The 27,607-nt window shown below is 37.1% G+C and overlaps 1 protein-coding gene across 2 annotated transcripts; it reads left to right on the top strand.

Moving 5' to 3' along the window:
- The first annotated feature begins 4,016 nt into the window (after positions 1-4,016).
- LOC124386622 (probable polypeptide N-acetylgalactosaminyltransferase 8) lies at positions 4,017-25,133 on the top strand. 2 transcript variants are annotated; one of them, XM_046850583.1, is made up of 11 exons: positions 4,017-4,249; positions 11,165-11,432; positions 16,358-16,524; positions 19,273-19,459; positions 20,006-20,203; positions 20,610-20,724; positions 20,814-20,999; positions 21,770-21,907; positions 23,832-23,924; positions 24,065-24,232; positions 24,879-25,133. In XM_046850583.1, exons 1-11 carry the CDS (start codon positions 4,084-4,086, stop codon positions 24,996-24,998), a joined length of 1,806 nt encoding a protein of 601 aa, XP_046706539.1. In that variant the 5' UTR covers positions 4,017-4,083; the 3' UTR covers positions 24,999-25,133. The 2 variants fall into 2 exon arrangements, with proteins under 2 accessions (XP_046706539.1, XP_046706541.1); XM_046850585.1 differs by having other exon boundaries at positions 4,074-4,253.
- Positions 25,134-27,607: the final 2,474 nt, after the last annotated feature.

Genomic DNA, 27,607 nt, shown 5'->3' with positions numbered 1-27,607 from the left:
TGGAACTGAGATGTTCAAAAGTTACATGCGAATCTTACGGTCAGGTGTCTACAAACTTTGTCCATGTAGTTTATATTGAATTGGAAAGTGCTGCAACTCCTTTGCCTAATTACTAAAAATTTTATTCTGTTATTTACATCTCAGCATTCAACAAGCAATACAGTTGTTTATCTGATAAAATGATGCACATTTCTGTTACACTTTTGACGCCTTTAACATGTTGTCTAGTGGTTTATTGTATCGTCAGCAAAACTCTGCACAATCCAATTCATGTCTTCTCTATCTTTCACCAATAGTAATGCTATTGGAAAAAAAATGCTTTTGGAAGACCCTTTCCAGTGTGATTTAGAATAATCTGATTCATACAGCCGAGCAGATGAGAGTTAAGGCCTAACCGGTATTTGACCTCATTATCTTCTGATCAGAACTCCAGCATTTTTATCCTATCCAAAATTCATGTGTTAATGTGACAGTCCTAATTTTAACTAATTACAATTTAAATGTATTGATATGGTTTTAATTTAAAGACGCTTTACAGCCCTACTCACAAATGTTTTTGGCAGAGACCTTTATCCAGAGTGCAGTTGAGCAGGTGATGGTTAATGCTTTGCTGGTATTTGACCACACAACCTTCTGATCAGAAATCCTACTCTTAACAACTGAGCTGCCAGTTCTATTTCAATGAAGTTGAACTTCAAGTTACACATGAAGTGCCAGGAACTACTTTCTGTCTTACCACTGTATTAGTCTATAGGTTGAATACAAGGTGGAACATGGAGGTACAGTTTCAATGGTTCAGGCTGTAAAAACAAATATGCTAAAAAGTATACTACAGAAAAGTAAATGTGTTCTTTATTATTTCGATGATTTTTGCACGTCGTGGTAAGCCATTTGAGATGCTGGCTGATAAATAGAGGCACAAACTTCCGAAAAAAGGCACCACTGAACTACAGGTGGCTTTTGAAGAGCTAGAGGTTCCACTTAAAGAACATCTAGCTGGTCAAGAAACTACTTTTCAGTTTAACCCTCCAAATGCTCCACATTTTTGGAGGGACCTGTAAACGTGAAATACAATTGGTGTAAACCGAACTTCAAGTAATCTTGGGCAATCAAACAGTGACCAAACCAGTTTTAAATACAGTGCTTGTGAAACTGGAATTCTCAACTCAAAGCCACTCGGTTACGTTTCATCAGATCCCAGTCACACCAAATCTTTTGCTAATGGGTCGTCGTGATGCATCGCTCCCACAAACAAAATGGAGATGGTAACACAGCCAAATTCCAGGTTATTACAGTGAATTCATAATAAGTCATCTCTGTGATGTCACACTTATTAGGGAGAGGTGGTGCAAAGTGCACTATCATAACTGGACTACTGTCTGTTAATAACTTACTGTCAATAAATCATTTGCACATAGACAATTTCCTACGCCTTTAAGGCATTTCAAATGACTTTGTGATATTCCTTATTTATTAATCATTAAAAATAAGAGAAGGACGACGCCTTTTTTTTAAATTCATGTTGTGCTTATTCAATAAATGTTTAACTATTTGACTGTACGTGGCAAAATTTGCTTCTGATCAGAATGTGTGCACATAACCATAAAAACCCCAGACTTAACTTGTTAACAAGTGACACCCAATAACAAGTTACATCACTGATGAAAAATTTAAATTTGGGACTACTTGGTGATATTTTAGACACGTTTCTTAGTTATCATCTTTGGTCATTGGTCATTATTGGTGTGCAGTGTGTAAAAAATATGGATGTTATTAGACATACAGTCTGGAAAAAGCACATTTCAGACCCTAGATGAAGTACATGAGTGGTAGAGCGGAAAGCAATGCATCTTATGGCATAGCATACGCTGTGAAATACAAATATGTATATGACATGTAATTTATTGCCTGATGAATTGTTTAAAAGAGAAAATTGGGGATATAAAATAATAGTAAAATTGCAAATAGGAAATGTTTTTTTATCTTTTTGGATATTTATGTCTACACTTCTTCTTCTTTTGGCTGCTCCCATTAGGGGGCGCCACAGCGGATCACCCGTCTCCATACTCCCCATGTCCTCTACATCTGCCTCTTTTAAACCAACTACTTGCATGTCTTCCCTCACCACATCCATAAACCTCCTCCTTCCTGGTGGCTCCATCCTCAGCATTCTCCAACTGATATACCCCGTGTCCCTCCTCTGCACATGTCCAAACCATCTCAATCTCACCTCCCTCACCATGTCTCCAAAACGTCCTACATGCTCTGTCCCTTTAATAAACTCGTTTCTAATCTTGTCCATCGTCGTCACTCCTAACGAAAACCTCAACATCTTCAGCTCTGCTCCTCCAGCTCCACCTCCTGTCTTTTACTCAATGCCACTGTCTCTAATCCATACAACATCTCAGGTCTCACCACAGTCCTATAAACTTTCCCTTTCACTCTCACAGATACTCTTCTATCACAAATCACTCCTGCTATCACTCTTCTCCACCCACTCCACCCTGCCTGCACTCTTTTCTTCACTTCTCCAACACACGCTCCACAAACACACAATGCAACTCCTTCTGACCTTCTCTACACTTCTCCATCAACATTCTCAAAGCATGAAATCATACTGTTGCTCGCAGATGGTCACCTCTTCTCTCAGCCTGGCTTCCACTTCTCTTTCCCATAACTTCATGATGTGACTGATCAACTTTAGTCCCCTGTAGTTACTGCAGGTCTGCACATCTCCCTTATTCTTAAAGATCGGTACCAGCACACATCATCTCCATTCCTCAGGCATCCTTCTACCTTCCACAATCTTGATAAAAACTCCACTGCCATCTCTCCTAAACATCTCCATGGTTCTACCAATATGTCATCTGTTCCAACCGACTTTTTACTCTTCATCCTCTTAATCGCTGCTCCTTCTCTCTCTCTCTCTCTCTCTCTCTCTCTCTCTCTCATTTTCCTCATTCATCAGCTGCTCAAAATACTCCCTCCATCTTCTCAACACACTCTCCTCACTAGTCAACACATTTTCATCTCCATCCTTTATTGCTCTAACTTGCAGCACATCCTTCCCAGCTCGGTTCCTCTGCCTGGCCAATCAGTATAAATCCTTTTCTCCTTCCTTAGTGTTCAACTTCTCATACAGCTCCTCATATGCCTTTTCCTTCGCTTTCGCCACATCCCACTTCACCTGCTGATGCATCTCCTTGTACTCCTGCCTACTTTTCTCATCTCTCTGTTGAGTTTCTCCAACCTCTTTCTCCTTTCTTCATGACCTCCAGACTGGACTATTGTAATGCATTACTAAGTGGCTTGTGCAACCCTAAAGGCTGGATTAATTTTAAGTCTAAACTGATTCGGTATAATTCAGTGATAATTGCATCATTGTAGAAATATGATAAAGAGCTCATTTTGTGTGTAAAAGTGTAGGATTTCCAAGTTTAAACATTTGTTATGTTCTCTGTGTTCTACTGGGAATTAAATATTGGCTCATATAATTATGGTATGACGTCACAACATTTCTGGAATTTGGGTTGCATACATAACCTGTGACGTGTTAACTAATTTAACATATAACCTCTATAAATTTATGTTTCGATAACTAACTAAAGAAAGTAATCTGACTATACATTTCATTTCTATAACAAAATTAAAGATTATAAGACATATACCTAAATTTACACATGAAACAGAATATTGCTATGGTATAATTATTCTAGTAATAAATAATTCTAATGTAATTTTACGTCAAAAAAAAAGTCAGGCAGTGTGTTTATATGTGTATTATATGTTTATTAAACGCATTAAAAGGTGTGTACAGAGCAAATATGTCACTAAATAGATTATGCCGTGTTTAACAAACAAAACGAATGCTGATTAAATCGAAACTAAAATCGACAATGTATCCGTTTTTTTTAATGACCATAATTAAGCATTTTTATAAACGATAGTAACCCGACCTGTAACATTCAAACAAATAGGTTTCAGATCAGCTGCAATCAGATGCGCCACCTTTTGAGCAGAGAAGCAACACCCACCTGTATTTTACTCGTGCTGAAATCGGTATTTGTACATTTGACTCGGAAAATGAGGATCCTGAAGTTGACTTTGGCTAGAATTGTTATTTTTGCTGCCGCGTCTCTTTTTTTGATCACTTCTGTGATAAAATGGGAAAATGTTCATTCTGACAAGAAAGAGAATAAAGAAGCGCTGAAGGGAGAACATGAGAAGAAAACCTCTGTTGAAAAACTCTGTGAGTATGTGAGATTTAAACCAACTGTCCATTGTAGAAATGCATTTATTTAGCGTGAAAGAGAGCAATAAAGAGCAAAATAAAATATGCAAAATGTGACTATATATATATATATATATATATATATATATATATATATATATATATATATATATATATATATATATATATATATATATATATATATATATATATATATACACCATGCTATAGGTGGGAGATATATTTATATATATATAACTCCCACCTATAGCATGGTCATTTGCCTTTATTGACTAGTTAAAACCATCACTGTTTTTTTTACAGAATTGATGAAAATAATAGTATTAAAATAAACTAATTATTTATCTAATGCATTTATTTAGCGTGAAAAAGAGCAATAAAGAGCAAAATAAAAGATGCAAAATGTGACTATATATATATATATATATATATATATATATATATATATATATATATATATATATATATATATATATATATATAAACACCATGCTCTATATATATATATATATATATATATATATATATATATATATATATATATATATATATATATATATATATATATATATATATATATATAGCATGGTAATTTGCCTTTATTCACTAGTTAAAACCATCAGTTTTTTTTTTCCAGAATTGATGAAAATAATAGTATTAAAATAAACTAATTATTTATCTACCTTTCTCCTCTCCATCATATCAGCTATCTCTCTCCCTTTACCACTCATACTACCAACATTTAAAGTACCAACCCGAACCTCCACTCTCCTACACTTCTCTTTTCCCTGCCGTCTCTGTAAACGTCTTCCTCCTCTCCTTCTCCTCCTTCGGCCAACAGTAGCCCAATTTCCACCAGTACCCTGTTGATTAACGATACCTGTGGCGGTCGTTGGTAACCCGGGCCTCGACCGATCCGGTATGAATTTCTGATTCCTGATCCGCATATATGATTTGGCACATTTTACGCTGGATGCCTTTCATACCAAAACCCTCCATATTTATCCGGGCTTGGCACCAGCACTAAGAGGGCACTGACTTGTGCAATCCTAAAGGCTGGATTAATTTTAAGTCTACACTGATTCAGTATAATTCAGTGATAATTGCATCATTGTAGAAATATGAAAAAGAGCTCATTTTGTGTGTAAAAGTGTAAAAGATTTCCAAGTTTAAACATTTGCTGTGTTCTATTGGGAATAAAATATTGGCTCTCCACCCTGTCGTACGCTTTCTCTAAATCCACAAACACACAATGCAACACCTCTTGACTTTCTCTATACTTCTCTATCAACATTCTCAAAACAAATATTGTGTTTGTGGTGCTCTTCCTCGGCATGAAATCATACCGTTGCTCACAGATGGTCACCTCTTCTCTCAGCCTGGCTTCCACTACTCTTTCCCATAACTTCATGATGTGACTGATCAACTTAATTCAACTTAATTTTATAACAAAACCCTAAAGGCTGGATTAATTTTAAGTCTACACTGATTCGGTATAATTCAGTGATAATTGCATCATTGTAGAAATATAAAAAAGATCCATTTTGTGTGTAAAAGTGTAGGATTTCCAAGTTTAAACATTTGTTATGTTCTCTGTGTTCTACTGGGAATTAAATATTGGCTCATATAATTATGGTATGACGTCACATCATTTTGGGAATTTGGGTTGCATACATAACCTGTGACGTGTTAACTAATTTAACATATAACCTCTATAAATTTATGTTTCGATAACTAACTAAAGGAAGTAATCTGACTATACATTTCATTTCCATAAAAACATTACAGATTATAAAACATATTCTTAAATTTACACATGAAACAGAATATTGCTATGGTATAATTATTCTAGTAATATAAATAATTTTAATGTAATTTTAAGTCAATAAAAAAAAAACAAATTACTCGAGCATAAGATTGGTATTTGTTTTTTAAAAATTTGCATTTAGTGCCCTAATTAGTGCACCTATAGGGCACTAAATACATATTTTCAAAAAGCACATACCAATCTTATGCTCGAGTGATTGGTATGTGCTTTTTAAAAATTAGTGGCTGTTAGTGAAGTCAAATAGTGATGTAGGTGAGGTGATGAGACCTGGAGTGCAGTCAGCGTTCCCATTCATTCCCAAAGTTGTTCAATAGGGTTTGATGCTCTATAGCAGGAATGTAAAGCATATCTTCATGGAGCTGGCTTTGTGCACAGGTGTACTGTCCTGCTAGAACAGGTTTTGGGTCTCCTAGTTCAAGTGAAGGTAAGCTTATGCAAACACCTGCCTCCAAATTTGTGGTAACAGTTTGGGGAAGAACCACGTATGCTGTCCATATAGTGTATCTTAAAATGTTACAATGTTAAATGACCAGTAATGTCATAAATCACTGAAAATGTGGGAGGAGGATCTAATCCAATAATGACTGATTAAATCTCATATTGTTTTATTGTATATTAATTAATCAATCTCTCAATAAAAATATTTTAAAAATGCAAATAAACTAATTATCATAGGCATCCAGACATTCCACCAGCTCTGAGCTCCACCCAGTATCACACTAGATTGTGGAGATTAATTCACAAATCTAAGGCTAAATTTATACAATACATTTTTTACAGTAATATACCCCATGAGAGAACAAACAATGATCAATATAATGTTATCAAACAAGTTGTAAAAAAAAAGTATAGTATTTAAAAACATTTGAGTAACTGATTGTCATGAAAAGTCAAATGCACACAATACCAGAGGTGGTTAAATGTTTTGAGCAGGAATTATTAATCGTAATTAATGGGCAAGCAACCAAAAACAACAGCTATAAACATGCAGGTAGAACAGGTAAGGCAATAAAGTGACGGCCAAACCAGGTTATTAACAAGAAACAAATGCAAGAATGGGGAAACAAAAACTGAGACATTAAACAAAACAAAACGCCAATTGTAGAAAAACCAAACGAGGTACTTTGCCGTCGACATGGGCGCAGTAGGTTAAGAATTAACTGATCAATTTCATGCCCAAGTTCAGTTTAATTTAGTTCCCTCAGTAGACTTTTCCCCTATTCACCAGGTCCATAGGAATAATCTTTTCAGCTTGAGCAACTTAAGAATCTTCTTTTTCTTTCGGCTGCTCTCATTAGGGGTCGCCACAGCAGATCATCCGTCTCCATACCCCCCTGTCCTCTACATCTGCCTCTTTCACACCAACTACCTGCATGTCTTCCCTCACCACATCCATAAACCTCCTCCTTGGTCTTCCTCTTTTCCTCCTTCCTAGTGGCTCCATCCTCAGCATTCTCCTACTGATATACCCCATGTCCCCCCTCTGCACATGTCCAAACCATCTCAATCTCACCTCCCGCACCTTGTCACCAAAACGTCCTACATGCGCTGTCCCTCTAATAAACTCATTTCTAATCCTGTCCATCGTCGTCACTCCCAACGAACATCTCAACATCTTCAGCTCTGCTATCTCCAGCTCCACCTCCTGTCTTTTACTCAATGCCACTGTCTCTAATCCATACAACATCTCAGGTCTCACCACAGTCCTATAAACTTTCCCTTTCACTCCCACAGATACTCTTCTATCACAAATCACTCCTGCTATCACTCTTCTCCACCCACTCCACCCTGCCTGCACTCTTTTCTTTACTTCCCTAACACACTCTCCATTACTTTGCACTATTGACCCCAGGTACCTGAACTCCACCACCTTCTCCACCTCTTCGATTTGGCGCATGTTTTACGCTGGATGCCCTTCCTAACGCAACCCTCCCCATTTATCCAAACTTGGGACTGGCACTAAGAGTGCATTGGCTTGTGCCTCCCTAATAGCTGGCTTGAGCAACTTAAGAATTATGGACTTTAATTAATATAATTAGTTGGTTTTATTAAAGGAATCTGTGTGAACATTTACGCATGTATTTGACGATCACTAAATAGCACACCTTAATAATGATTGAACTGTAATTGAAAAGACATTTGGTGCCACCCAGATAGGAAAAGTTTCCCTTTTGAGTCTGGTTCCTCTGAAGGTTTCTCCCTCATACCATTTCAGGGAGTTTTCTCTAAATATTTATTTGCTCATTAGAGGTAAAATTAACTATAAAAGTCATATAAAAATAAAACTGTATATATATGTATGTGTGTATATATATATATATATATATATATATATATATATTTTTATAAAATTTAAAGTACCAACCCGAACCTCCACTCTCCTACACTTCTCTTTTTCCTGCCGTCTCTGTAAACGTCTTCCTCCTCTTCTCCTCCTTCGGCCAACAGTAGCCCAATTTCCACCAGTACCCTGTTGATTAACGATACCTGTGGCGGTCGTTGGTAACCCGGGCCTCGACCGATCCGGTATGAATTTCTGATTCCTGATCCGCATATATGATTTGGCACATTTTACGCTGGATGCCTTTCATACCAAAACCCTCCATATTTATCCGGGCTTGGCACCAGCACTAAGAGGGCACTGACTTGTGCAATCCTAAAGGCTGGATTAATTTTAAGTCTACACTGATTCTCATATGATTATGGTACGGTGGCCGAGAAGTGCAAAACACATTAACAAAGAAAGAAACAAAGTTATAAGATTTCATACTTCCTGAATATTTTGAATGACAGGTGTCTCGTCTAATGAACGGTAAGTTTCCATTCACAAACTATACCTTCCTTTACGGTTTGTCTGAATTGTCATTGTGTTTTCGGATTTGTTAATTAGTTTTTTTATTTGTTGTTTTGTTTTCGGATTTGTTAGAGTGTTTTCTATTTCTCGGCCACTGTATTATGTTATGACGTCACAACATTTCGGGAATTTGGGTTGCATACATAACCTTTGACGTGTTAACTAATTTAACATATAACCTCTATAAACTTATGTTTCGATAACTAACTAAAGAAAGTAATCTGACTATACATTTAATTTCTATTAAAAAATTACAGATTATAAGACATATTCTTAAATTTACACATGAAACAGAATATTGCTATGGTATAATTATTCTAGTAATATAAATAATTTTAATGTAATTTTAAGTCAATAAAAAAAAAAACTAATTACTCGAGCATAAGATTTGTATTTCCTTTTTAAAAATTTGCATTCAGTGCCCTAATTAGTGCACCTATAGAGCACTAAATACACATTTTCAAAAAGCACATAACAATCTTATGCTCGAGTGATTGGTATGTGCTTTTTAAAAATTAGTGGCTGTTAGTGAAGTCAAATAGTGATGTAGGTGAGGTGATGAGACCTGGAGTGCAGTCAGCGTTCCCATTCATTCCCAAAGTTGTTCAATAGGGTTTGATGCTCTATAGCAGGAGATCTTCCACTCCAACCCATGTAAAGCATATCTTCATGGAGCTGGCTTTGTGCACAGGTGTACTGTCCTGCTAGAACAGGTTTTGGGTCTCCTAGTTCAAGTGAAGGCAAGCTTATGCAAACACCTGCCTCCAAATTTGTGGTAACAGTTTGGGGAAGAACCACGTATGCTGTCCATATAGTGTATCTTAAAATGTTACAATGTTAAATGACCAGTAATGGCATAAATCACTGAAAATGTGGGAGGAGGATCTAATCCAATAATGACTGATTAAATCTCATATTGTTTTATTGTATATTAATTAATCAATCTCTCAATAAAAATATTTAAAAAATGCAAATAAACTTATTGTATTCAATAAATTTTTTTATTAAAAATAATCCATTTGTTTGAGTATGGAAACGTAGACACCTCATATCTGATCTGCAGGGTGGAACTGTGAGTTTTATTGCTCTGTACACTTAAGCATAAGTACTGTTGTGGACAGTAATATACCCCATGAGAGAACAAACAATGATCAATATAATGTTATCAAGCAAGTTGTAAAAAAAAAGGATAGTATTTAAAATCAATTCAGTAACTGATTGTCGTAAAAGTCAAATGCACACAATATCAGAGGTGGTTAAATGTTTTGAGAAGGAATTATCAATCGTAATTAATGGGCAAGCAACCAAAAACAACAGCTATAAACATGCAGGTAGAACAGGTAAGGCAATAAAGTGACGGCCAAACAGAACAAAACCGAAAACGAGGTACTTCACCGTCAACATGGGCGCAGTAGGTTAAGAATGAACTGATCAATTTCATGCCCAAGTTCAGTTTAATTTAGTTCCCTCAGTGGACTTTTCCCCCTATTTACCAGGTCCATAGGAATAATCTTTTCAGCTTGAGCAACTTAAGAATTATGGATTATAATTAATATAATTAGTCGGTTTTATTAAAGGAACCTGTGTAAACATTTACGCATTTATTTGACGATCACTAAATAGCACGCCTTAATAATGATTGAACTGTAATTAAATAGACATTTGGTGCCACCCAGATAGAAAATGTTTCCCTTTTAAGTCTGGTTTCTCTGAAGGTTTCTCCCTCATACCATTTCAGGGAGTTTTCCTTAAATATTTACTCGCTCATTAGAGGTAAAATTATAGGAACAAACTTATAGTTACTGAAATGTATCTCTGTAAAGCTGCTTTGGGACGATGTCCATTATAAAAAGTTCTATAAAAATAAAATTGTATTGAAGTGAATTGAAGTGCAAATGCAGACTTTTTTGATGAATAACCAAGAATGAAGCAAAAAATAAACTAAAAACAAGACAAATGCTGGAAACTAAGAGCGTTAAACAGCAAGGAACATATAGTAGACATCAACAAAAGCATGAGATGTACAGAAACCTAATGGCACATAGTATTGGTATCAAGGTGAAGGGCTAATTTTTATCCTTCCCTGGCACTGATGTAATCCACAAACATTATTTGTGTGTATTTCATACTTTATTTCATGTTCAATAATATTCAATGTGCCTTTGGTTTATAATTATTAAATAATCTGCTTATCCTGTTCTACTGACCTCAGTCGTTTCTCACATTGCAGATGACATGTTGATATCCTTTGATGAAAAACAGAACCGAATGCAGAAGATGCTGGAGGAGTTGCAAAAAGGTCAAAAGAAAAAGAACAGTCCAGAAGATCCTAAGTCTCTGCTTTTCCAGAATTCTCCGCTGTTTAACAACTGGGGTAAAGATCTCTCCCATGACGAGCAGCGTGAGGCGCAAGACGGCTATAAAAAATATGGATACAACGTCTATTTAAGCGACCAGCTACCGATTAACCGACCGCTACCAGACACCCGAGACCCCAGGTGAAATAATCCCAATATGCAATCATGTTTCTATCCAACTGTACATACACTCATATGCCAAAAAGTAATTGGTCAACCTGGTGTTGAACATTCCACAGTTATCCCCCCTTTTTGTACCCTATAATAAGATCCACTCTTCTGAGAAGGTTTTCTACTGGATTTTAGGTCCTCTCACACATCATCTTGGACTTTACTTTGTGCACATCATGCTGGAAAAGGGTTTGTGCTTTTTAGTTCCAGTGAAGCTAAATTGTAATAATCCAGACTTACTAACAGTCTAGTCTGCTTCTAACAGTTTGGTGTGATGATTGGGTGTGTACAAACCTTTGGCAGTATAATGTTTGCAGACTGATGTCCAATTAAATTAATTAGTAGTCAAACAGCATTAGTTATAGAGAGAGATCAGCAAGATGCCTAAGGAAGGTGATTCAAATTCTAGGAGAACATACAGTATGAACAGGCAAAATTATAAGGAAAGGGAAAAGAGTGGCAGAAAAAGTGCATGAAAACAACATGAAGCAGATGCAGGAACCTTCCTAAAAATTACCATGGTTAATTATTGGCTTGCAACATAAACTACCACCTCACCTATCGTACTACTGCAGGAGAATGGTAAGAAAAACGCAGGATGAATCCGATCCGATTCCAGGCAGGACGAGTCGTTTTGAGGGTGTCTGAAAAGAGTTAATTGAATTTGTTACAAAGCAGTCGTATGAGTCTTACGTTCTTCAAATATCGAAATAAATGCGATAGAAATCAAGAAATGCAATACAAACAGTTCCTGTAACATCTCACATTTGGATGTGGTGGTACTTTATACGCAAACATGCAAATTTATGACAAAGGAGTGGTTTTATTTATTTTCGAGATAAGATCCCTGACTTTACCCTAAATGGTAGCTTGCTGCGTGTTTGACCAGTTACGTTTCTATGCACTCAAATAAAAAGAAACGATTGGTTAAACAAGATATAGTGGTGTAAAATTTAAGATGTTTGCCTTTGATATGTAGTGGAGTTACTGTAAAAGTGTCGCAAAATAAATATACTTTAGTAAAGCACTGTAAATAAGCTACCTAAGTCCAAATTACATTTACTTCTTTACTGTACACCACTGTATAATAGTGTGTTAATAATGTGTAGTTTTGAAACTTTATCCTCTCCTTTTGGAGTGGATTTTATATGTACAGTGGAACCCGGTTATCTCGACCTCGGTTATCTCGACAACCCTATTAAGTCGACATTTTTGAAGTGGAAGCGCCAAATTCTCGCTTTTTCTAAGCATTTTTTATCGGTTATGTCGGTTTTTATGTCGCCGAACCCTAATATCTCAAGCACAAGGGGGGGAAAATTTGCCATTTAACATCGGTTAAGAACTCGCGAAAGTGGCGGAAAAATCAAGGCTTACAGCTGCTACAGGTGTTGTATTGTATACTGGTAAATCTCTGCTGTTAGTTAGTGCTAGTGTTCATAGTGTTAGTAGGGGTGCGGTGCGGCTTTGGAAGAAAAGCGCAGCCGTTGAGAGAGTGCCGGTGGAAAGACACGTACCGGGATACGCATGAGCGATAACAACAACCGCCGTGAACCAACATATAGCAACAATAACGGACAGTGAGAGTGTGGGAGTTTAAATAGGAGCTGGTGATGATGATAAACGAGCACCATATGTGCGCGATTGAAGCCGAGAGCTTCAGAGAAAGCGGCCGAGAAAACACCTGCCACGCTGAAGGGGGCTGAAGGGGGCGTGGCAGGTGGATTCCTGACAGATAAACATGTACTGTATGTATTTTTATAGCATGCCTTCATCAAACAAATCGCGGCAACGCTGTTGTGTAAAAAAAACCTTCAAAAACACGTGCATGCACATTCTCATTTATTAACGCACATCATGTACATAAAGAAATTTCAAGCACGTTAATATATTGCCGCCATTTTAATTTTCGTTTATCTCGATCATCGGTTATCTCGATGCTTTTTGGCGACCCCCTAGGACATCGACATAACCGGGTTCCACCGTATGTAAATATATATATATATATATATATATATATATATATATATATATACACACACACACACACACACACACTCACCAGCCACTTTATGAGGTACACCTGTCCAACTGCTCGTTAACGCAAATTTCTAATCAGCCAATCACATGGCAGCAACTCAATGCATTTAGGCATGTAGGCATGGTCAAGACGATCTGCTGCAGTTCAAACCGAGCGTCAGAATGGGGAGGAAAGGTGATTTAAGTGACTTTGAACATGCCATGGTTGTTGGTGCCAAACGGGCTGGTCTGAGTATTTCAGAAACTGCTGATCTACTGGGATTTTCACGCACAACCATCTCTAGGGTTTACAGAGAATGGTCTGAAAAAGAGCAGTTCTGTGGGCGCTAATGCCTTGTTGATGCCAGAGGTCAGAGGAGAATGGCCAGACTGGTTCAAGCTGATAGAAAGGCAACAGTAACTCAAATAACCACTCATTACAACCGAGGTATGCAGAAGAGCATCTCTGAAAGCACAACACGTCGAACCTTGAGGCGGATGGGCTACAGCAGCAGAAGACCACACCGGGTGCCACTCCTGACAGCTAAGAACAGGAAACTGAGGCTACAATTCGCACAGGCTCACCAAAATTGGACAATAGAAGATTGGAAAAACGTTGCCTGGTCTGATGAGTCTCGATTTCTGCTGCGACATTCGGATGGTAGGGTCAGAATTTGGCATCAACAACATGAAAGCATGGATCCATCCTGCCTTGTATCAACGGTTCAGGCTGGTGGTGGTGTAATGGTGTGGGGGATATTTTCTTGGCACACTTTGGGCATATTAGTACCAATTGAGCATCGTGTCAATGCCACAGCCTACCTAAATATTGTTGCTGACCATGTCCATCCCTTTATGACCACAGTGTACCCATCTTATAATGGCTACTTCCAGCAGGATAACACACCATGTCATAAAGCGCGAATCGTCTCAGACTGGATTCTTGAACATGACAATGAGTTTACTGTACTCAAATGGCCTCCACAGTCACCAGATCGCAATCCAATAGAGCACCTTTGGGATGTGGTGGAACGGGAGATTCGCATCATGGATGTGCAGCCGACAAATCTGCAGCAACTGCGTGATGCTATCATGCCAACATGGACCAAAATCTCTGAGGAATGTTTCCAGTACCTTATTTTCATATACGCGAAAATACGGTAGTGAGACGGCACTGTGCAGCCGCAGAAAAACTCGCGGAAGTGGTGGAAAATCAAGCCTTACAAATGCTACAGGTGTAGGCTCCTTTTTAGAGCTGAAAATGACTCGAGAATTTTTAATAAAAGTTTGTTTTGAGAATCGACGATGGTTTGTATTGTATACTGGTAAATCTCTGCTGTTAGTTGGTGCACATATGCCTTTTGGTGTAAACAAACATGTATGTACATTTTTATAGCATGCCTTCATCAAACAAATCGCGGCAACACTGTTGTGTAAAAAACCTTCAAAAACACGTGCACGTACATTCTCATTTAATAACGCACATCATGTACATAAAGAAATTTCAAACACGTTAATATATTGCCACCATATTGGTTTTCGTTTATCTCGATCATCGGTTATCTCAACGCTTTTTGGCACACCTCTACGCCGGCGACATTACCGGGTTCCACTGTATATATAAAGTTAACGTTTCAAACCTAATTACCAAAACTACCCATTATTAACACACTATTATACAGTGGTGTACAGTAAAGAAGTAAATGTAATTTGTACTTAAGTATCTTTTTTCAGTGCTTTACTAAAGTATATCTATTTTGCGACACTTTCACTGTAAATCCAATCTATATGAATTTTTAAAGGACACACAAAGAAATTTTGACTGTACTTACTGTCTGTACAAATCAGTATTAATTGAATCACACCCCATTTGTAGAATCGCCCCGCTCTACATATAATTCATTTCAGAATCAGAATCAGGTTTATTGGCAAGTGTGTTAACAAACACAAGGAATTTGCGTCCAGCCATTAGTGACTCTCAAAAGTACAGACAAAAATATCTTTCATTAGTACATTTTCTGTACCACTGCATGAATTTAAAACTCACAATAGACAGTTGAAAAGTATTTGAGCTGGAGATATTCATACAGGACATGAACAGGATATTCACAATTACAGCATGCAAACACATGTCTGTGTGTCACTGTTTATGGCAGATAGCAAGCAAAGCTTGTAGGGAATCAAAGTGTGTCTACATTCTCATTCACTTTCAGTAAACACTTGGTGGGGCTGCCGTAAATAGTGCTTACAATGTTAATCCTGGAAACACTTGAGCAACAATACACACTGAATGGAAATCTAGTCCATTTCAAAGCACCATACACACACACACACACACACACACACACACACACACACACACACACACATTTTTTAATAAAGAAAGATATAAGACATATAGTTATTTAAAATAACATACAAAATATTGTATTTTATTAAATTTTATTACTATTATTTCCATCCTTTCCAGTTAAACATCAGGGTTGGTTTTAACTTGTCAATTAAGTCAATTATTTGACTTTGATTTATAGTGAAGTTACAGTAAAAGTGCCGCCAAATGGATATAGTTCAGTAAAGTACAGAGCAAAACGACTTATGTACAAATTACATTTACTTTTTTACAGTACACCACTGTATAATAGTGTGTTAATAATGTGTAGTTTTGGTAATTAGGTTTAAAACTTTAACTTCATATTTTAATCCTCTGGAGTGTATTATATATTTTTTTTTTAACATCTCTATATGAAGTTGCTTACAATGCATATTTACAGAGACCTTGTCAAATTGGTCCAAAAACAGAATATGTAGCAATCATACTATTTTATATATAATATATATATAAATTGTAGGCAAATATTTCTGTACATTTTATTATTCAGGTGTGCCAAAAAGGTGTATCCGGAGCAGCTTCCATCTCTCAGCGTGGTTCTGATCTACCTGAACGAGGCTCTGTCGATCATGAAGCGAGCCATACACAGCATCATCCACAGGACGCCTGCTCACCTGCTCAAGGAGATCATACTGGTGGATGATCACAGCTCTAATGGTTTGTTATGTTTATCGCTTACATTTGTGATACACTAATATACTGCCTACAATATGCTTGATTATATTGAGTCAAGTCAATTCTAGAGGCTTTTATTGTCATTCCTACTATACACAGTGGTACACAGTACACAGTAAAAACGAGACAACGTTCCTCCAGAACCCTGGTGCTACATAGAGCTACAACACAAAGCTACATAAAGTGCACCGAGTGCAAACAGTGCAGACGAAAAACAGTACAGACAGACAGTGTAGACAGACAACATAAGACAAAACACATAACCCAAGATAGCGCCGACCAGTACACCTACTGTATACTCTGAATATACAGTACTGTGCAAATAGAACCGTGAAAACTATAACTGGGAGTAAATATAAACGGACACAATGCAGTGCAAAAAAAAGCAGTAGAAGCAGTCAAGAGATGCAAAAAAAACGCAGGTAAACAGTGTAAAACAGTCAAGTACAAATAATAATAAATAAATGATGGTGGAATGGATTGAGATGAGTAATTAGTGTGTGTTAAGTTCAGGTTGTACAGTTCAGTAACACACATTTGAGTGTGTGTGTGTGTGTGTGTGTGTGTGTGTGTGTGTGTGTGTGTGTGTGTGTGAGGTCCTTTTCAGTTCTGTGTATTGAGAAGCCTGATGGCTTGCAGGGAAAAACTGTTACACAGTGTGGATGTGGCGGCCCGAATGCTTGGAACCGCTATCCTGATGGCAGGAGGGTGAAGAGTGTGTGTGAGGGGTGTGTGGGGTCGTCCACAATGCTGTTTGCTTTGCGGATGCAGCGTGTGGTGTAAATGTCCATGATAGAGAGAAGAAAGACTCCGATGATCTTCTCAGGTGTCCTCACTATCCTCTGTAGGATCTTGCGATCCAAGACGGTGCAGTTTCCAAACCAGGCAGTGATGCAGTTGCTCAAGATGCTCTTAATGGTCCCTCTGTAGAACATTTTCAGGATGGGGGGGCGGGGGGGTGCTCTTGACGATCTCCACTGAGGATCCATCGATGATCAGTGGAGAATTACCACTCTGTGCTCTCCTGAAGTCCACAACCATCTCTTTGGTTTTGGCCACATTTGGAGACAGGTTGTTTGCTCCACACCAGGCTGTTAACTGTTGCACTTCCTCTCTGTATGCTGACTCGTCGTTCTTGCTGATGAGACCCACCACGTTCGTGTCAACTATGTGGTTCGAGCTGTGCATTGCTACACAGTCGTGAGTCAGCAGAGTGAACAGCAGTGGGCTGAGCACACAGCCCTGAGGGGCCCCAGTTCACAGTGTGGTGGTGCTGGAGATGCTGTTCCTGATCCGGACTAACTGAGGTCTCCAAGTCAGGAAGTCCAGGATCTAGTTACAGAGGGAGGTGTTTAGGCCCAGTAGGCTCAACTTCTCAATCAGGTGCTGAGGGATGATTGTGTTGAATGCTGAGCTGAAGTCTATGAACAGCATTCGTACATAAGAGTCCTTATTGTCCAGGATGGGTGAGGGCGAAATGGAGGGTTGTGGAGATGGCATCGTCCGTGGAGCGGTTTTTATACGATACGCAAACTGCATAGGTTCCAGGGAGGGTCGAAGCTGGGTCTAAATGTGCCTCATGACGAGCCTCTCGAAGCACTTCATCACTATAGTCATTGAGGCAGGAGACAGTAGACTTCTTCGGCATGGGAACAATGGCTGTTGTCTTGAGGCACGTAGGAACAACGTTGCTGCTCAGGGAGATGTTGAAGATGTCTATAAAGACATCCGCTAGCTGTTCTGCACATTCCCTAAACACTCTGCCAGGAATGTTGTCTGGTCCAGCAGACTTCCGTGGGTTAACTCTGCTGTGGTTAGACAGAGCACCTTATATTTGCTTTTTGAACATCTCATTCCACATTTAGTCACTATTAACTATTATAATACGCTCCACTCTTCTGGGAAGATGTTCCACTAGATTTTGGAGTGTGCTTGTAGAGATTTATGAAGATTCGTTCAGTCACAAGTGTGTTAGTAAAGTCAGGTACTGGTGTAAGTGAGGTGAGGAGGCCTGAGGTGCTGTCAGAGTTCCAATTCATCCCAGTGTTCAATAAGGTTGAGGTCCATTCCAAGGCCACATTAAGCAGATCTTTATTGAGCTGTGTGTGTGTGTGTGTGTGTGTGTGTGTGTGTGTGTGTGTGTGTGTGTGTGAGTGAGGTCCTTTTCAGGTTTGTTCAGTGGTTCATCCACCAATCCTACAATGCGTCTCTGCTGTAAACAGGTTAGACTGTAGTCTACACTTCAACCGAAATTAATTCATTTAAAAAAGTAACGGGTAACGCACCATACAGTAACGGTAACGGAGTTACTTTATTAAAAAAGTAACACGTTACAGTATTAGTTACTGTCAAAAGTAACGCGTTACAGTAACTGCCCAACACTGGTTTCAGGAAGATCCACATATGGCTGGAAAAGTCAAGTGTCATGCTATGTTTGCCCATAAAATGTATAAATATTTATGAATATAAAAATGTTATTTATTTAGTTCAATTAGACTACATGAAACTAAAATCAGTTCATGTTCTTGTACATATTTTTTATTTACAAAAAAAACATTCGAAACACTCCTTTATAGTTTATTAATATGAAAAAAGTTACTATTGGCATTTATTCATTTAATTAGATCATTGGTTTACAATTTCTCCACAAAGAGTTGGTATGGCTGAAGTAATGAGAATGTCAGTCAGAGTTTGCTGATGTCGCAATGCCTCCATCATTGTGCCACACAGAGGACCTTAAAGAGAGTCTTGACTCCTACATTGCCATCACACTGAAGGAGCATCCTCAGCTGAAAATCATTAGAGTGAGACATGATCGGCAGATGGGCCTTGCACAAGCTCGCGTCTCCGGGTGGTCTTCTGCTAGTGCCGACGTGGTCGCCATTTTGGACGCACATATAGAGGTTAATGTGCAGTGGTGAGTATGAAGTCAACAAATACACAATATTAATCAACGCTAAGATGCACTGTGGTCTCGCAGCTGCAGGGTCTGGGGTGTGATGCATGCATGTTCCATTTGTTTCTTTGCAACAAACCAGGTTTAACCAAAAATATATTTAAATGTACGGAAATTATATTTTCTTAAAAAAAATCCTCCTGTTGAATGGTGAATCCATGGTTGGGGGATTAAATACCTGTGTCTTCCCTATGTGTATGGAGTTTTTATGTAATTCCTGTGCTTCAGAGGTTTTCTTTGCCTTCATTGAAGTGCACAGTAGGTTGATTGCCAACGATTTTTGCCAACATTGTTTGTAGTGTGTGAATGAGTGTGTCTTATTGTGTCTTGTGATTGGTTGGCTACCAATCGAAGGTAGCCCTATTCTCCAACTGCTCTAGCTCCCCTGCCAACCGATGGATAAATATCAAATATATCAAATGGATGGATGAACCGAGAGCAAATGTCATCTGTTTCATTGTTGTAGTTTTTTTTATTTACATGCTTATTTTGCTTCAATGTCACCAGGGCAGAGCCGCTGCTAGCACAGATCAAGGCAGACAGAACGGTCGTTGTCTCCCCTGTGTTTGACCGAGTCAATTATTATGACCTTGAAGTTGTTAAGTACGGACCTGCTGCTCATGCCTTCGACTGGGCGCTGTGGTGTATGTATGAGCAGTTCAGACCTGAATGGTATAATCTCAAAGATGCTTCAAGTCCTGGAAAGTGAGTAGCCTGGCATTGCTAACTAATAGCTCACAACACAAACCTACTTGATAAATGAAATACACGTCGCTAATGACATATATTTGTATCCAAAGGCATTGATTGTTGTTTGACAAAATTAGGCATGTCATCCTCCAACAAAAAACGCACTTATGCCTAGCTAGACATGTGAATGCTACAAAGCGCTGACACTGGCGACTCCTTCGATAATACCACATTAACAATGACACATTTTCTTGTTTATTATTGCAGCTTTTTTAAAGTGTATATCTTTGTAAAAGATATGTTGCTATACAAGTGATATTGTATTAAAAGGAATTCAGTGTTACTTTTATAGACTTTTTGACCAATCACAGTAGAGAATTCAGCAGCTCTCTGGTGTGTGGTGATCATTGTCTCCCACCAGGTCACCTTCTGTTATGGGAATTCTGGTGGCAGACAGAGCTTTTTTGGGTGAAATCGGCAGCCTGGATGGAGGAATGAAGGTCTACGGTGGAGAAAACGTCGAGCTTGGGATTCGAGTGAGATCCGTTATGCTTCGTGTTGGTTTTTGTTACTTTGTGGCCTAAATTCACATGTAAAGTAAAATCTGATCTGCTTTGGTGTTCAGGTATGGACATGTGGAGGGAGTATTGAGATTGTGCCGTGCTCCAAGATCGCCCACATTGAGAGAGCTCATAAGCCATACATGCCTGACCTGAGCTCCGCCATGAAGAGGAACGCACTGCGGGTGGCCGACATCTGGATGGATGAGTACAAGTATCATGTGAACATAGCCTGGAGTATTCCCATAAAAGTGAGTGATTATAATGGGTACACATGCAAGCTGAAGAACTACTTACTGATCATAATGTAAATGACCTGTTTCATTATCGATCACTTTAGATTAAGTATAAAATAAATGCACCATTATAGAAAAATAATCAACCCTGAGTTGGCATGATGAAGCTGAGCAAATATGAATGTCAGGAAGTTTCTTTATTTCCTAAAAACAGCACGCTCCGTCGTGTTTCATTCCTCTTATACTTCCCCTTAATTTCATTTTTTACATTTGCGGCATTCGGCAGACACCCTTATCCAGAGCGACTTACATTTACCGCATTCATACAGCTGAGTAGCAATGGGGTTTAGGGCCTTGCTCAGAGGCCCAGACAGACACATCATACATTTTGTTCAAATATAGTTAGTTCTTGTTCTAGCAGCTATAAGCTATTGTTTTGTTTTTTTTTCATCTCCTGAAGTTAAAAAAAATTAATGCAGCTTTCCACATCACAAAAAACCTGAATGTATAAAAAAACGTATTTATCCATTGCTATAACAACTTTAAGAATAGGTTTACATGAACCTGTGAATTACATATTTGCCAAAATTACTAACAAAGTTGTTGTTAGTGAAAATTAATCCATAGCATTTGGCCAATCAGATTTTAGTATTTAACAGACAGTGTATTTACATATAAAAAAAAACAACTAATATTATTATCTATGTAAATTTCTGAGGTATCAGTCATTTTGACTGTTACAAATAATATTAAAAAAGGTATTTTGATTTTTTTTCCCTCTACAGGATCACGGAATTGATATCGGGGACACTTCAGAAAGAAAGAAACTCCGAGAGAAACTAGGCTGCAAACCATTCAAGTGGTATGTGGAGAACATTTATCCCAAACTAGACATCTGGACCAACATTTTGGGTTACGGAGGAGTAAGTGTTCTTTTTCTAAAAAAATAAATAAAAACAAACAAAAAAAATGTCTGAATATCATAACAATATTTTATTGTCTAATTAACTACATTTAATTGTATTATTCTTTTTGATTAATTAACCACAAGCCACACATCACAGAGCCAATTTCTGGTTTTCGGTTTATAGATTTCATATCTTGTACCAGATGTACAGTTGATTGCAATATTTTGCATACTGCTCAGGTGAAATGAAGAGAATAACAGTGTGATTCAGGCACTAATAAGTTCATAAAAGCGTACAAGCTCATTCACTAACACAAGCCTGAACACTCTGAAATGGTCTTAGTATATTAAAACAGCGTTTAATGATAAAATATTTAGAATTACTTTAATATTGTTTGAACAATGGAAATTGCTTAAAAATTGATCTGAAACTCTGAAATACTGAATAGGGTTTTGGAGAAACTAATTATTATAAATACATTGATTTTCTGCCAAAAAATGAGAAATGCAGCTGGATGTGTGTAAATTAGTATGACAGAAGGGCAGGCATTAAAATAGTCAGAAATTTGTTTTTGCCAGAAATAGTATTATTTACTAAAAATTTAACATTAGAACGTTGACCCAAATTATAAATTATTGTTATCCATTCGATTATAGTCATTTAATATACTTATTAATTATTAGATAATTCATCAATAATTAACCTTCTTATCTCCACAACATATAATTGTATAGTTGTATAAATATATATATATATATATATATATATATATATATATATATATATATATATATATATTAGTATAGTAGAAATTTTTACATCTAAAGTACATATTGTGCAAAATTCATTTATTCATTCATAAAAACTCATTCTGATGCATTCCCTTATAATTCTGAACATTAAACATGGCATTACGCACTCCATATATTGTGTGAATTATGCACATTAGCTATACAAACAGTTTGCTATACCCGCAAACACCTCATTAATATTATTAGATAAACAAGGATGTGGTACATTAAATATTCCTTTTTGACTGTAAATGTGGCCAAATGTTTACATTAACTACATATCTTTGCGGTTTTTTATTGTAGAAATAAACCCACAATTACACAAAGGCTTGACTGGAGGAATTATGTCTGGATATGTATTACTTTTGTGTGTGTCAGACCGTGATGGCAAAAGTAAACACATCCTTTACTTAAGTAGAAGTAAAGATACTCATGTTTTAAAAGACTCTGGTACTGAATATACATTTGTACATAAGTTAAAGAACAGAAGTTTGTGCTCTGACATGTACTTAAGTACAAAGTTGTCATTACTGCTACCTGTTTTAGTGTCATGCTGGACCTCACATCATATTACAGTTTTTTCTCAGATGCTTTGGAGCATTTCTCAGGTCAGAAATGATGATTGATGATTCGAGAAATGCTCCAAAGCGACTGAGAAAAAAATGTAATGTATTTATACAAAAAAAAACGATATTTTAGATTTTGTTGTATAATAAATGTATCCAGGCTGAACATCCACCATATAGAACACAAGCAGAGAAAAGATGATGATGATCAGGTGATCAGGAATGTATCTGTTCTCAGTTACATTCCTGATCACCTGATCACCTGACCATCATCATCTTCTCTGATGATGTATTTTTCACACACACACCAGAGGTGAGTATTAACTGTACTCAAGTAACTAAGTGTTTGTACTTTGTTACTTCGTACCTTTGGGTGTGTGTGTGTGTGTGTGTGTGTGTGTGTGTGTGTGTGTGTGTGTGTGTGTGTGTTTGCCAGCATTCACATCACTAAACTTCACTGATTTTTATGTTGAATGTTTTTTTTTATGATTTTGTTGTTACCATTTTAAGTCTAAAATGTATTTTTCCAACCCAAAAATTGCCATTTATTTAATTTATCCCTACATTTTTTTTCACTTGAAGTTGACAAATTTAGATGCACAACTGTGCTTGGATCAAGGTCCTGTACCAGGTGATGTTCCTGTCGCCTACTCATGTCACTATTATGCTCCTCAGGTAAGTGTTTGTAATGACAGCTGCACTATTTCATCACCTGTCTCACACACACACACACACACACACACACACACACACACACACACACACACACACACACCTCTGCCTACAATGACTCATCTCTCTATTTGCTTTCACAGAATACCGTTTACCGTGAGAGCGGCGAGTTTTACATCGGTGGGATCAAATCTCATAAATACAGTGACAACAGATGTCTGACGGATCCTGGCACGGGGAATGTCCCTGGTTTACACGCATGCAAAGATGCTGTGATGAGGAATATAAGCATTCACTGGGATTTTAAACAGGTTCTGTGACTCATTCATCTGAGACTGTTTTTTTTTTTTTTTTATACAATAAGAAAATAAGAATTAAATGTTTGCAAAATTAGTATGACAAAATTGGAAGCATTAAAATAGTCAGACATCTGTTTTTACCAGTGGAAAAACAAATGCTGCTATTTACTGAAAATTTTCCATTAGAAAGTTGACCAAAATGATTATTGTAATAGAGTATAGCATAATTTATATTATGCTTATTAAATATTAGTCATCAGTAGTTAACCGTCTTATAAACTATTACTCAAATATATATATATATATATATATATATATATATATATATATATATATATATATATATATATATATATATATATATATATATTTAAATAAGGCAGTGTGAAAAGTTTTCACATATATATATATATATATATATATATATATATATATATATATATATATATATATATATATATATATATATATAAAATTTTGTATATACTGTATAAACTTATGAGGACAGTTATAGGACACATATGTATATGTGTGTGTATATATATATATATATATATATATTTATTTATTTTTTATTTTATTTTGTATATACAGTATATACTTATGAGGACAGTTAAAGCTTTATACTGTATGCTCATCCTGGTCGTGTTGTCTGCAGGGTGGTGAGGTGCGCAACCAAAAGACAAACAGATGCTTGGAAATACACCATCACACCCTTCTTATTCAGGACTGCTCAGGACAGCGCTGGGAGATTAAACACATTATTCCACCCCTTTGATGGATGTTCTGTTTTGTTTGCATTTACGGTCAATTTCTCTGCTTGCACAATGTTTATGTTAAGCTCTAACGTGATGTTTTACAGTTGGCAAATATCCACAAGGATAAAGATATATAAAAAAACATTTCTCGGTGATGTATGACAGTTTTTTCTCAGTTGTTTTAAAGCGTTTCTCAGATCAGAAATGAAATTCTCAAAACTACTTGTTTAACTTCCACATCATTGAGTCATTGTGCTCATCGTAAGAACATTTCTCGTTGCTTCGATCGAATTGTGAATGCATTTAATGGATTGTGTGCAAGTGTCTGCTGTTTCTTACAATATTAGTTGTTTATGTTTATGGTACTCAAAATATATTATACTGGTTTCACTGGTTTGAATAGTTTTAATCCCCAAAACATCTCAGCAGCGAACCGATGCTGAGATGTTTTGAGGGTTAAAACTATTCAAACCAGTGAAACCGGTATCAGAACCTGAACATTTTTATTCAACTTTTTTTCGGTAAATGTGTCTTTGATAATGAATTGATGAATTGCACGAGTGAACGGCATCAGATCAACCAACGATCGACTAGTTCACTAAAACAGGTCAAAGGTAAATCTCGTGAACCTTCATTTGGAGAATACAGACAAAACACAGAATCACATTTTCTGAAAATGGATCAACAACTAAGAAACGGAAACCAGTACAGTACAGCAAAAGTGTGAATCCTGTCTGGTCTCTTATAATTAATATAAATCAACTATGCAGTCAAATAAATACATTTGTGCTGCTGAAATTACATAGATACCAAACAGAATAAATTCAACCGTATGCATTGTCAGTCACTGTGATCCAAACTGTAGTTTATATCAGGAAATACTGAAACTGTGTACCCTCATAATGACAATATGACCAAATACTTGATGACCTTGTTTGTGAACAATTACAAAAGAACCTGCTATTCTGAAGGAAATGAGATGTTCATTGACAGTAAAATATTTACTTTGAGTCCAAATTGTTTTGAGAAATGCAGTTACTGGTTTGCAAATATTGACGATGATTCGCTCCAAAGCAACTGAGAAAAACTGTAAAAGTCCTTAAAACAAGAAATATTTTAAAGTTTTTGTTTATTTATAAAGAATGTAAGAATATAATATTCAATTCAGTTTTGTTTGTATAGTTTTTTTAACAATGGATATGTAGCAATGCAGCTTTATAAAGATAAATAGTTCATAAAATATGAATTTGTACGTTTACTGCCATAAGTTTATCTCTAATGAACGAGTCAGTGGTGACTGTGAAACCTCATGAGGAGAAAAACCTCATGAACAGCAGCTACGCTAATTTCTCTCCACTGCTTCTCTTTCTCTCCCCATCCCGAGGCATCCTGTGGTTGCTCCAGCCCCAGGCACGTTCCACCTCATAAAGATTGGACCTTTAAAGAAGTAAATGTCGACCCCACAAACATCTCGAACCATCTAGAGACGTACCAGTGCCAATTGATCCCACTTCATGTGGAGTTTCGACATTGGACCTCCTTGAGTGTTTAAAGGCTTTGGCATGGAGAAGCTGGTGTTGGATCTGTGATGATCAGCAATGTTGAGCTATTTTATGAGTTGCTCCGTAGCTCCCAGTTTTATAACCACAATGACCGTAAAAGACTGTAGAAAGAACATTACTTATAATCTTATACTCCAGTACTCATGTTAGTTCTCACTCTCCAGTGTTCTGTATTGTTTAAAGACTATAATCACACTCTTGATGTCACCCAAATGAGGATGGGTTCTCCTTTTGAGTCTGGTTCCTCTCAAGGTTTCTTCCTCATAACATCTAAGGTAGTTTTTCCTTGCCACAGTCACCACGGCTGCTTATCAGGGATAAACACACACCATTCACCTTAACTGTTGATTTCTGTAAAGCTGCTTTGAGACAATGTCTGTTGTGAAAAGTGCAATAAAAATAAACTTGACTTGACCTGAGATGTTGTCTGGATTAGAGACAGTGGCATTGAGTAAAAGACAGGAGGTGGAGCTGGAGGTAGAAGAGCTGAAGATGTTGAGATGTTCGTTGGAAGTGACGACGATGGACAGGATTAGAAATGAGTTTATTAGAGGCACAGCGCATGTAGGATATTTTGGAGACACGGTGAGGGAGGTGAGATTGAGATGGTTTGGACATGTGCAGAGGAGGGACATGGGGTATATCAGTAGGAGAATGCTGAGGATGGAGACACCAGAAAGGAGAAAAAGAGGAAGACCAAGGAGGAGGTTTATGGATATGGTGAGGGAAGACATGCAGGTAGTTGGTGTGAAAGAGGCAGATGTACAAGACAAGGGGGGGGTGTCGTATGGAGACTGATAATCCGCTATGGCGCCCCCTAATGGGAGAAGCCGAAAGAAGAAGAAGAAGATAAAAAAAAACATGCAAATTGCTAAAGTTTTTGATTCCATATTGGAAAAAACTCATTACCATAAACATGTGATATGCCTTACAACTATTGTTAGAAATGCTGACCAAATAAGGGTTTTTGGATGATAATCTTTTAATATGTCAAGATATTAAAATGGATTCACTGTATTAATTGTAAGGTTTTTGCATATGTTTGTATGGTTGTATTCAATATACAC

Source organism: Silurus meridionalis, chromosome 5, assembly GCF_014805685.1.
Source record: "Silurus meridionalis isolate SWU-2019-XX chromosome 5, ASM1480568v1, whole genome shotgun sequence".
Lineage (NCBI taxonomy): Eukaryota > Metazoa > Chordata > Actinopteri > Siluriformes > Siluridae > Silurus > Silurus meridionalis.
Note: the sequence above shows the minus strand (reverse complement) of the source record. Positions and strands in the feature narration are given on the sequence as shown.